Below are 12,951 nucleotides of genomic sequence, written 5' to 3'. Positions count from 1 at the left end.
GTAGAACCTCGTCGGTTATGTTTCCAGTTCATGCGCTCAAAATCGCGGGCGGTACAAGTGTCCCACAGAGTTACCGCACGGTTTGTCTTCTGGTTTATATGTTCCCAGAGAGCACTATTTTCCATTAACTACACTCAAAATTTCAACAAATCTTGGTCGTTTAATACGTTTAGCAACCAGCAGATGTGCACACGTACAAGCAGGTCAAACTTGACAGCACACAACAGAAGGACTGAAATGCAGCGCCAGTCACCCACTGCAGTGGTTTTCTGATGTGCCAAGGTGCCAAGGAGTGAAGCATCCAAAAATGACAACAGTTCGCTGACATATGAGCAAGCCATTACCGCGTGGGGGTGCAACATGAGGAGGAGAAACGCTGCAGTTTCTTCATACTGCCGAAGGTCAGTTGGGCGAAGCATCCAAAATCAACAACGATACCGTAAAATACGAGCGGGCCGAGTGTGGTGAACGCGTCATGAAGAGCAAAAACGCAGCGACGGTCGGTTGCCGAGGTGGCTTCCCTGCAGTGTAATAGCGCTAGGGGCGGACTAAGTTTCGCGAGCACTAGAAAAGGCATTCAGACCTTATGCCAAGAAATGCTGATAGAAATTTTAATGAAGTGAAATTGTTGGTAAATGTCCTTGTACCTCATTCAACAGTTATGTTTTCAAAATCTTAGTCGTTTTGGATTTTAAGTTTTTCTGGATCACACAGATTTTCTTTCTTTATATCGAAGAGGTATCCCTTTCCTGTTCTGAACTGGGACAAATAGAAGAGCATCTTTACTTGCAGAACCTGTTTGGCAGCTTACAATGTTTCATAACTGCATTCAGTAGCTCCCTTGTCATGTAAGCATTTAGTCTGCTGTAATGTTATACTTTTTTGCCCTGAACACAATTATGTTTTGTTGGAGTTCTACCTGTGCTACAGAATTCCTTCTCCCTCATTGTGTGGCTCCCAGTAGGCATTAAGGATATGATGAATGGTCACGAGGAGGAGTAAGATATTTTTGTATAAGTGTTTCTTTTCGTCGCTGTGCCTTGTGGAAATACATTTTTTCTTTAAACCGTCTAAGTTATTTGAACTATTCGAAAGCATTAGATAGTGCTTGCAAACAATTTTTATTGCTCTTTTTCACTCCAAAACCAGAAATTTGGTACTTGCATCCCCATACTGGTAGCATCACATGATCGGAAAAAAAACAAGAGGGTAACCACCTTATTAAAGGGCTTCATGAGTCGCAGTTTAAAGCTGGATTTTCTTCAGGAAAAAAATAAGCTCACTTGAACAGGAAGAGCAAGTCTGTTTTTATCTGTGCACGGTTCATGTTTCTGTCCATTATCATCAGCCACTAAGTTTTTCTGCCTCTTCATTGGTCAGAGAATTTTGACTGAAGTAATGAAGGGAAAAAATGGGAAAGGGGCATTTCCTGCGGGGGGTCTTGCTTGCTAGGTACCCTGTCCAACTTTCCTGGATGGTGACTGGGCAGCATGCATATTGCATGCTGGGCATTGAGAGCACATCTAGCAACAAGCAGTGTACGCTGATAACACGTGGTCAGGAGTGGCAGTGGAATACCGCATCTGCACTTGGCGCCAGCAATACCGTAATAACCGTTCGTTCAAGGCAGTCATATGATTGGTTACCGTGGTTAGTGGTATGCGGCTGCTCTCTGCTAGGCAACGGGCAATTAAGCCACCGAGTTGTCGTGCTTCGCCAACTGAGCCAAGCCAGCTGCACATCCCGTTTGCACTGACAGTCTCATGTGTTCATGCATTCAGACTATCGGGCACTTTTGTCGGTTTAAGATACACTCATGTTTGACGAGGCTGCAGCAGCAGCTCAAATTTACATGAAGCTTGAATTAATAGAGCCCAAAAAATGAGATGACACTTTTATAACCATCTTACGCATCATCCTGAAGTATTGTGTGCTGTAAAGCTTTCCATGCTGCCTAGCTAATGAATCAGTTTATAGTTGGTGCCTAGGTAATGAATCAGTTTATACTTGGTAATGTACCATATTTACTTGCATAATTCGCTTAATTTCCTTTTGTTTCTAAAATTGTGTGGAGATTTCGCGAACACGTGCTAAAAGCTCTACAGAGGTCATAACTTGAAATGTATATGTTATATTGCCGCATAAAAGTCGACCCCGCAACTCGTGCCCCTTGAAGGGCAAAAAAAAAGTTGACTTTAAGCATAAGTCGACGCATACCCCTCCCCCCAATGCCCACCTTCACCCCAGATACACTTTATGCGGGCGCAAATTATGTGAGTAACTATAGTACATATGTGCCGTATGTTCCCGGAGCAGTAGCGTGCATTCAGCTCAATACTCACGACGGAAAGTACCCATAGGATAGTAAGCAATCACTGGAGCATGATTATCAACACGTAAGACGAAAATCCTGGCACTTGCTGGTGATCAATGGCCATTTTTCTTACGCGGTCATAATGTTTCATGGTAGTTCGAATTTCTTGGTGCAATATAGTGATTGCAGACCTTGCTTGCTTTTCAGTAGTTTTTTTACCTTTATCGCTAGGAGGATAGTCGGTATTAATTTTTTTTAAATAGGAAAATTGTTGTACTAAAATGTGAGCTAATATCAGGATGTTAGCTAAACGCTGTATCACTGGCAGGTGCATTAGCTTGCAGAATGACCCTCGATTACACCTGCTCTATTTATGAGGGACATTGATAGCACAGCTTCATCCAGCCTACTATACAGGTAGCACAGTTGCTGTATGGCATTATGAGATGCACAATTGCAGTTTATGGTATTGAATGCCTGGCAGCAGTATTCTGCAGGCTTTGAAGAGCAAATTTGACAAAACTTAAGTGAACTTTGCAGCAAACCTCAACATCTTTTTTCGTGGCCATTGAAGTTGCACCAATTTTTGCTGCGAACTTTTCTCTTTATGTGGTCATAAGCAATTCCATGCTGGTCACTGCAAATTTTCTTGCATGGTGCCATGCAGCGCTGCACTGTCCTGTGTAGACATTTCTTGCTTGCGACTACTGTCAATAATGAAATAGTTAATTAATATTTTTCTGCTGCTGTGTTGTGATTCCACAATTGGTTGTCAATAAATTATGAAAGAGAAGCCATCTTATGACGACTATGTGCACTAAAGGAAGTAATTTACCTTATTTACATGATTGTAAACCGACTTTTGTAGCAATAGCTACATTACGGTAGCATTTCGAGCCTTCAGCGTGGCAGCGCCGCCACCCTGTGACTGCGCCGCCATGCTGTCACGTGGTTGGTCACGTGGTGCGGAGCAGTTGCTTGCGGCGCGGCGCTGTGGGATCACGTGGTTCGTTACGTGATTGGTCACGTGACCAAGTTCCACTCGGCCAGCTGTAGCTATCATGTCACTCCAGGTTTAACCAGAGCTAAACCACCGCCAATTTTTTTTTTTTTTAACTGAAAATGCAAAGTTTGGGGAATGGGGGGGTCAACTTACAATCTAAACCAAAGCATGATATCATCAATAAAGGGGAGACAAACGAGATATCAGGGATACTACAGCATAGTTACAATTTTACTTTTGCTCTACAGCTCGACCCAGGAGCATTCGGCTATTCTGCATGTTTGTTCAGAAGAGTTTTTTTTTTTTTCCACTTTTACGGCGCAGCCGTCTTGCGAGTGTCGATAGTTGATGAAAGGGCTGCTGTTCCAGTCACGGTGGCACCGCTATTTGGAATGGCAGCGCTTCCGGGGAGTGTCAGTAGCTGATGGAAGATTCAGCACCTCACACGCATAGTTTCTCTTTGGCTGTGTTTGCTGCCTCTGACCTCACTGCCAGCCACGTTTTGCCAGTTTCTGTTGTCATGCTTCGTCAGTCATTATGAGTGCTCTAGATCTGGTAAGCATTCAGCGTTGTTCATGGTTACATTCAAAAGGGCTGTCATTCTTTGCGCTGAAGAAACGAGCAACTGTATGCGGGGCCGCAAGTTCAACATTTCAGAATGGGTGTGTGCAGGTGTGGCGGCTACAGCAAGGCGAAATTTTCAGCTGTTCCATGTGATGTTGTCATGGGGTTGTTTGCGAAGTGTGAGATTTCGCTGGACGATGACATGCTATGGGACCGCAGCAGCAACGACGACGGCAGCACTAGTGAGGATGATGGCACAAATGTGGATGATTAATCCAGTGACTAGCACATTTTTATTGTGGAATATGCCCACGGACATGCCCCCTCCCTCTCCCCTCCGTCCCCCCCTCCCCGCCTTTTTTTTGTGATATGGGTGTGGGTGTTGACTTACAACTGTGTAAATGTGGTATTACATGAACAAAGCTTTTCATTGTAAGCTTTTCATGCATACAATATAGCATAAAATGTGAACAGAATATGGGTTTCAGTTCAAAGTACACTGACATACAGCCTCGTGGATCTCAGCAGGCACTTTGCACATGTGTGAGCACTTCTGTAGTGCATTCATACATCAGCATAATATGTCCTTTAATTTCTGGTGCCCCTAGACAGCAGTCGCCACAGAATGTCCAATGTCCCAGGTTCATGTTGGTGTGTCTGTAATAGCATTTCCGGTTGCCAGTGCTGCTGTGGTGTTAACCTTTTGTCTGTATTATGTATTGGAACCTTAGCGGCTGAATAGCATGCAAACTGCGGGGTTTTTTCCGTATCTATATTTCCAGTGGCTGCTGTGTCTGTAAAATAAGTGTATAGCTCTGCATCATGCTGCATGACCTCTGCATTGTAATGCTTTCTGTTTTACATTTATCATTTGCAGAAAGTGATCACGTGTGACCAAGCCCCCTGCCTGAACAATGGGCTCTGCTACCCTCAGGGAATCATTGGGCGCATTGCTGTAAGTGACTTTATATATTTTTGCGGCTTGTCTTTTTTTTTGCCTCTGAGGACTTTTGCACTTCACTTCGTCCGTTGCATAGTCTGGCAAGAAATCACACAAGTCAATTTTAAATTCTATTTCATAGTTATGTAGTGCTCCTAACCTGCCAGTGTTTGTCTATGGAGCTGGAATTCAGAAGATAGTAAAAATGTTTGAAAATAATTGGAAAATATGGTGAGGTACGGAAATGAAAAAAATTGGAGACCTCGTAGTTGATACATAGCAGGCCCTGCAGCAGTAGTTGTGGGAACTACGCCGGGTCCACTTTGGTAGTAAGTGTGGAACGGTCCTTGATAGAGAATTTGAGGTTGGGTAACTGTCACGCGAAGGCGAGCCTTCCTTCTGCAACACCTGCCCTCCACCTCATGGCTTAGCGGCACTGCAAGAAACACATTACTACAAGGGCACGTGGCCCATCTATCCTAGATTTTTGTAGGATATCGCATCCCTCCTCTTCGTACTGGGGATTCACAAGAGATGTGGTTGCCACCAGCAAATGTTTTGAAGCACAACAGGTGCCTTCACAATTCTCAAAGTCCTATATATGTCCGGATCTGTTCTTTTCAGTGTGGCACTTCTTTGCACTCAAATGCTTGGTATGCATTCTTTTGATCCACTTGACTTTTACTTTGCTGCATGGGTGCTTCTGGTTGTCTCCAGTGTCCCATGAGGCAAGCTGAAGGGAGACAAGAGCATTGCGTAATGTACAGGAGTGAACCTCATTTGCTGCCTGTGACGCTCATGTGACGCAGTACCGCTGCGAGTGTGAGCATGGGTACGAGGGCACCAATTGTGAGCGCCTCCGGGACTTCTGCGAGAGCGCACCCTGCCTGAACGGTGCCACATGCAAGGGCGAGAAGGGCGGCCATCGGTGTGTCTGTGCTGATGGCTACCGGGGCTCTGCCTGTGCTGAGCTCATTGACTTCTGTCGTGAGCAGCTGACTGACGACACCTGCCTCCATGGGGGACGCTGCGTACCACATGTGGGTGGCTTCAGCTGCAATTGTGATGGAAGTAAGTGCGTGCGACATGGGTGATATGGGCCGTTCTGTGATGGCTATGTGAGCAGATGTTTGAACACACACTTAGTTTGCTGGAGTACCATATTTACATGATTGTAAGTCGACCTATTTTTAGAATTTGAAAATCCGAAGTTGGGGGGTCAACTTAAAATAGAAATCAAAGCATCGCACCATAAATAAACGCGAAACAAGAGAGATATCAGGCATGCTACATTTTGGTTGCGTTTTTGCTGCGCTGCTCAATCGCATCGCTCTTGGTGCTGGCCTTGAGCAGCTGCTATGTCAACACGCAGAACCGGCATCACCATCCCACACAAGGTGGCCGATGGTGGCTGTCGATTAGCAGCAAACCAGCACCAGCCCACTTCCCACACGTGGCCGCAGATTGCATCTGCTTATAAGCGGCGGCAGCCCGATAACACATTCGCGTTTTACTCTTAATAGGTGTCGCCCAAGTTTCTTTGTTTACTTTCAACCGCGCACTCGGCACTTAAGGGAGCGTCGATAGTTGATGGAAGGGCTGCTGTTCCAATCGCGGTGGCACCGCCATTCGGAACTGCAGCAGTGCCGGGGAGTGTCGGTAGACGAAGGAAGAGCCGACGCCGCTCACGCGTGGTGCGCGTAGTTTCTCTTTGGCTCTGACACATTTGACTACTGCCGGCCGCGTTTCACAAGCTTTCAATGTAGTGCTTCATCATTTGTCATTTTACTCCGGGTCCGGTAAGCGACTGGCGCTCGTTCACGGCTACATTCAAGATGGCTGCCATTCTTTACGCTGAAGAAATGAACTGCACGTCGGGCTGCAAGTTCGACGTTTGCAGCGGGTGATACAGGTGTGGCAGCTGCAGCGAGGCGAGATTTTCAGCTGTTCCACGCAATGTCGTGTTGTGGCTGTTTGTGAAGTGCGGGATTTCGCTGCGCGACGATGTTAGAATGATGAGCTGTGGGACCACAGCAGCGATCACAACGGCAGCGTTAGTGAGGACGATGGCGCAAGTGTGGACTAGTAGTCCAATCACTAATACATTTTCGTTTTGGAATGTGCCCACGGCTGCTGCCGCACGCGGGAGCCGATAGCGGCTGGCGATAAGCGAAGGCCGCAGGATAGTGCTATCACGTTCTATTATTAAAGGCCCAACGTAAACAATCACCTTGCATTGCATGTATTATCATCTCACATGCACGACATGTTCTGTGGGAAGCTATGAGTCGGTGGCAGCTTCCTGCACCACTTGATGCAACCAGTACGACCATGCCAACGATGTGCCATTCCATCTGTATAAAGCAGAGAGAATGTCGCGCACAGTAAAACCTCGTTAATACGTACCCGCTTACCAAGTACAGTGGAACCCCGTTCATACGTTTTTCACCGGACCGCGAAAAAAAAACGTAACAGCGGGGAAAACGCAACAGTGAGGAAAGGTCCGAAAATTAATGAAAACAGTGCAGCTTTGCCTTGAAACAATTTATTTCGACATCAAGTGAGCTTAGGTCTTAAAAAAATCGAGAATGGTCGATTGCCGTTTTTTCCGCTCGCTGGAAAACACCACGCGTTTCTCGATGGCCTGGAAAGCTGCATTGCTCTCAGCATCGCTTTGAGGTGCGACGTACCTAGGGAGGAGGTCCAGAGCCACGACGGCTTCTCCAAAGCTCGGGTCCGCCAACTCCCCAGAATCATGCGGCTCGTGCTCCTCGTCGTCATCACAGTCTGAGCCTTCACTCGCGACCGAGTCTGCAATGATCTCGGCGATACTCTGACACTCGGACGTCACGACAGCAGCATCCACGGCGACGTAGTCGTCATACGTGACTCCCGTGGCACCCAGCGCATTCAAAGCTTCACTCAGCTCTTGATCATGAGAGGCTGCTTCCGTCTCTTCAGCTTCCGTGGCAGTTTCCTCTCCGCCGTCCATGCGAAAGCCACACCGCGTGAAGCAGTGCTGTGCAGTTGACGCGCTCACTGCAGTCCACGCTGAAGCGACGTAGTGCATAGCGTCCAGTATTGAAACGATCGTAGGCTGCTGTCCGTGATCAATACGCGCCAGACAGCGCTTTACGATGGACTTCCTGTACGAGTGCTTTAAGTCGGCATCCAACGGCTGCAAGTGGCTTGTAGTGTTTGCAGGAAAAAAACAAGCTTAACGTTCCGAAGAAATGACGGGTCTCTCGGGTGGGCAGCACAATTGTCCAGAAAAAGGACAACACTCCTGCACTGGGAGCCCATCTTGTTGTTGAAGTAACGAAGAAATTCTTCGAACAAAGAACCCGTCATCCATGCACGACTGTTGCTTCTATAGTGACATGGCAGCAGGCGAATGTTCTTTAAGCACCGTGGGTTTCGGTATTTTCCGATTACCCATGGCTTCAGCTTGTCCGAGCCATCCATGTTGCAGCAAAGGAGCACCGTCAATCGTTCTTTGCTGCATTTGCCTCCGTGGCATGCTTCGCCCTTCAGGCTTAACGACTTGGATGGCTGCACCCGAAAGAAAAGACCCGTTTCGTCGCCATTGTAAATGTCACGAGGCTCATACCCCTCAATTATGGCAGATAGTGTGGCCTTCCAATCGTCGACTGTTTCCACTTGCTGTTTCCCCGGATACCGTCTTATACGCGATGCCGTGCCTCTTCCGGAAACGGTCAATCCAGCCATTTGACGCCGCAAAGTCACTGATGTCCAGTCGGTCGGCTATTTCCATCACCTTCACGCGCAAAATGCTGCTGTCGAAGTTAACACCGGCAGCGCGAGCTTGTGTAAACCAAGTAAGAAGCGACTCGTCGAGGTTTCCATACTTGGCGCCACGAGCCTGCTTAGCTTTCGGGCCGAACAGCGCGGCATTCCCTTGTATCTCGGCACGCTTCGAGACGATGCTGTTAAGCGTCGAGGGTGGCAGACCAAGATCCTTGGCGATGTCGACTCTTTTCCGCGCTGGCTGCCTGTCGACTGCGTTGAGAACATCCAGCTTTTCCTCGAGGGAAAGCACCTTGCGCTTGCGCGACGCCATCAAAGGACGACAAATCGCTAGCGGTGTTAGCGAGGCCCGGCGAGGCGTAGGCAGCGTAGGTGTTGACGGGAGGACACGGACGACTCGGATGGGTTGAACCGCACAAACAAGAAAGACTGGATTGCTGCGGGCCCGCGGGTTTTACTCGCTTCGGCTGACTAGGCAGTGGCCATCTAGTGGCAATCTCTCCAACTTGCGTGCAGCTTTTTATGGCCTCCAAGATTACCCACGCGCGTGCAAGGGGGTGATCTCGGAGGCCATGGTCTTGTAGCCAATTCCGTAGCCAAGCCTGGCCAAGACTCGTCAAAATGGCGGTTGGCGCGCGTTGCCCGGCCGTGTTCAGGGTGCCAGGTTGCGACGTATCATGCGGGAACGTTTTCACAGCTACAACTTAACAGCGGGGTACCCAATACATTGGATCCTATGGGAGCTATGCCGGGACCGGATGAAAACGACGTAACAGCCGGGAAAACGCAGCAGTGAGGAACGTAACAGCGGGGTTCTACTGTAGTCGTGGTTAAAACGTAGTTGTGAGAATTCCCCGGCTGAGCCGCCATTTAAACCCATGTATTGGCTGACCGCTTAAGGCATAGTGGCTAATGAAATGCCTACCGCTTAATGCGCACTTGCAGTCACAGTTTGGCAGGCGCCGTACTATGACGCAAAATGTTTTCTGCCTTTTTGAAAAGCATTATCAACGCGTGGACCACCAGCGATACAACAGTACGGCCATTTCGGCAATGTTCCGGTGAGTGTGGCGATGTCGCAATGTTCATATCGATAAGAATCCCAGAAAGCATCAGCCACTTCTGTGTTCTTGCGCGCGAATGCATCGTCTCCAGCCCTATCGCAGTAACCATCACCACCACGCCACTTTGCCCATGTGACCTCGCATCAACATCTGCTCATGCTGTGCGTGCAGTTGCGTTGTGTTGTGTTGGGTTCTGGGTGGGCAGCGTGCGTTTTGTGGTGGCGTCCTTAGCTCTGAGCTGGTGCTGTGCAAAGCGCAAAGCGGTTGTTGCATCAGTGTGGTGTGCGAACGGTCGTCACTGTGTCGAAGCCTACTCGACTGAAGTATCACGTCCTGACAGTGAAGGAGAAGTTGGACGTTATTCATTCCATTAAACATGGAACAACAACGAAGAGTGCACTAGTACGTCAGTGGGGCTTGCCGTTAACAACAGTCTGCAGCATCTGGAATGCTCGAGAGAAGCTGAAAAGCGGGGCTGCATCGAATAAGAAGAGGTGCTGCTTGAGGGGGTCTGCTTTTCCCGACGTGGAAAAAGCTTTGGTGCCATGGCTTAAAAAAGCTCGATAGGAAAACCTGCTGGTCACCGAGCCCCTTCTCGCCGAAAAAGCTGGTGTTTGCCGTCCAGCTGAGATGCGAAGATTTTTCTTGCAGTAACGGTTGGTTGTCAAGGTTTCACGCTACAATATAAGTTCAAGGGTGGAGTGTGGAGAGGCAGCACATGCGGACAATGAGGCTGCCGAAGAATGGCAGAATGGGCTACTGCAGGAACAGTTAGCCAACTACGCAGCGGAAGATGTCTTTAACTTAGAAGAGTCGGCGCTTTTCTACCCACTTCTGCCCAACAGAATGCTGGCATTCAAGGTTTCCTGCACCGGTGGCAAGTTTGCAAAAGAAAGAATATCGGTTGCTTTTGCGGTAAACATGACAGGGAGCCAGAAGTTGCCACTCCTCGTGATTGGAAGGTATGCCAAACTAAGGTCCTTTAAAGGCGGTCGATTGCCCTGGGGCGTTATTTACAGGAGCAACCAAAAAGCATGGATGACTGGCAAGCTTTTTGAAGAATTCTTCCGGCTGTTGGATCGGCGCTTCATGGCAGAAAAAATAAAAATCCTGCTAGTGCTTGATAATGCATCCTCTTGTTTTGAGTTATAAAAATTGGTGCAGTCAAGCTCTTCTTCTTGCCACCCAACACCACAGCACTTGTGCAGCCTCTCGACCAAGGCATCATTCGTTCGGCCAAGCATCACTACAGAAAGAACCTCCTACGCAGAATGCTTCCGGCGATGGAAAGCGGGAAGACATACATCATCGATCTTCTGGGTGCTGTGCACCTCCTAACGTTATTGTGACAGCAGGTTGACCCGGTCATGGTACAGAATTGCTTCGCACGGGCGAAATTCATATTGCGCTGAAGTGATCCCGAAGTCGGCGATCCCGCTGATGACTGTGACGCCCTACTAACGGAGGTGTTGGAGCGTCAGGGCGGTGTGGAGACTGTGGACTTTGAAATGTTCTGCGTGGCCGACAGCAAGGTTTCAGCGTCTCCGGGCTGGTCGGACAGGGAGATTGTTGCTGCTGTTGCGCCACCCTAAGGCGATGAGGGCACCGAGAACGAGGACAGCGGCGACGACTTGGCAACGGAAGTGTTCAGCCCTAATGTGGTGGAAGCCACTCAAATGTTGACGGTTATGAGAGCGTTCGCCAAGAAGATGGGCCTCATGGAAAAGCTTACCTCCAGTCTCGCCGATTTTGAGACCGCTGTTGTCGCCGCAAGGCCGCCACGGCGGCAACTGAAAATAGCAGACTTCTGGTCGGCAGCAAACAAATAAAGCGCATGTACGTGTGTGTCTTCATGGGAAATTTACTGCGCCTGAATTTTTCTTCTTTCGGAGTGTGAATAATGGCAAATTTGTACTAGTCAGTTAAGATGTAATACCGGATGTTGCTTACTTTTCCCGCGTACCCACCAACTACGTATTAACCGGGTTTTACTGTACTGCAGACAGAATGGTGATAGTTCGTATCCAATCGCGCGCCACATTCTTATTGTGATGTTTTTTTTTCCCTGCGTTTGTACAGCATCTATGCATGGCAAGAGTTAGCAGCAAGTGCCCTGGGCCGTGCAGCAGCCAATATTTATTTATTTATTTTATTTGGAACATTTTTTCATACACAATTGGTCTTTGATAACAGGGCTAAAGGCAGATGCTCTCTGCCTGATGAGGGCCCTTTCTTTTTGAATGGGAGTCAGCTGCCATGACCAGCCTTACCAACATTCTTTTTTTCTTACCCATGCAGCGGGCTATGAGGGTAGCCGTTGCCAGACGGATGTGGATGAGTGCGCGCTAGAAGTGTCTCTCTGCGAGCATGGTGGCACCTGCCTTGATCGTCCTGGCTCATATGAGTGCGTGTGCCCCGACGGTCGCTTTGGCCGCCACTGTGAGCACAACGACAGCTGCCACCTGGAGGATCCGTGCCGAAATGGAGCTCCTTGCACACCGCTGGCTGAGGGGCGCTTTTTCTGCAACTGCACTCCGGGCTACCATGGACTCACCTGTGCACTCCTAGTGAGTACAGCATGAATGGTGTTTGGGGCTGAAAGGCTGCTGCTTGTTCGCTCGAAACACTCTGTTTCAGTCTGTCACACATTACTGGATTTGGGCAACATGTCAACAATAGCAGCACAGACACATCCTGTTTTTAAGAGCTTCACAGTTTTCTGTAAGCTATTTAAGCATACTTTACCATCACAAGCAAAAGCTGTTTGTGAATTGAACAAATTATTTTTTAGTCATTGTGGTCAGCATAATTGCATGATTTGAATGCTGATAGATTTAGGATGCAAAAATTTGTGGATTCATTAATACTGTCGCGGACTAGACGACGACGAAGTGAGCAGCGGCGCGGTACGGCCCGCCACCAATAATTCATTTCATTGCCATCTGTCATGTAGTCCTTTCTTCATCGGCTTGCTGTCACGTAACAATATATTAGCAAAAAATTTATATCTTTGTGGTCAAAATAGCAGGTGCATTTGTTCTGCAAGTGAATGCGGAAGCCATGCTGGACAAATCCGTGCTTTTCACTTGATCCCTCTTGACTGCTCCAATACGCAGCAGCTCACAAGTGGTGATCTCAGAAAAACCAGTGCAAAAAGGACAACGGACAAGAAAGACGGAGGACGACACGAACAGAGTGCCTCTGTCAGTGTCGTCCTCCTTCTTTCTTGTCCATTGTCCTTTTTGCGCTGGTCCTTCTGAGGTCATGGCTTACCGACTAGTCCAACAACAAGTATCGC

The 12,951-nt window shown here is 48.3% G+C and overlaps 1 protein-coding gene across 1 annotated transcript in view; it reads left to right on the top strand.

Moving 5' to 3' along the window:
- crb (cell polarity complex component crumbs) overlaps positions 1–12,951 on the top strand; it is a 275,406-nt gene that overhangs the window by 254,984 nt on the left and 7,471 nt on the right. The window contains exons 24-26 of the mRNA XM_077650465.1: positions 4,759–4,836; positions 5,631–5,892; positions 11,952–12,220. Of these exons, the coding sequence (XP_077506591.1) occupies positions 4,759–4,836; positions 5,631–5,892; positions 11,952–12,220 (609 nt within the window). The remainder of the gene's footprint in view (positions 1–4,758; positions 4,837–5,630; positions 5,893–11,951; positions 12,221–12,951) is intronic.

Source organism: Amblyomma americanum, chromosome 1, assembly GCF_052857255.1.
Source record: "Amblyomma americanum isolate KBUSLIRL-KWMA chromosome 1, ASM5285725v1, whole genome shotgun sequence".
Taxonomy (NCBI): domain Eukaryota; kingdom Metazoa; phylum Arthropoda; class Arachnida; order Ixodida; family Ixodidae; genus Amblyomma; species Amblyomma americanum.
Note: the sequence above shows the minus strand (reverse complement) of the source record. Positions and strands in the feature narration are given on the sequence as shown.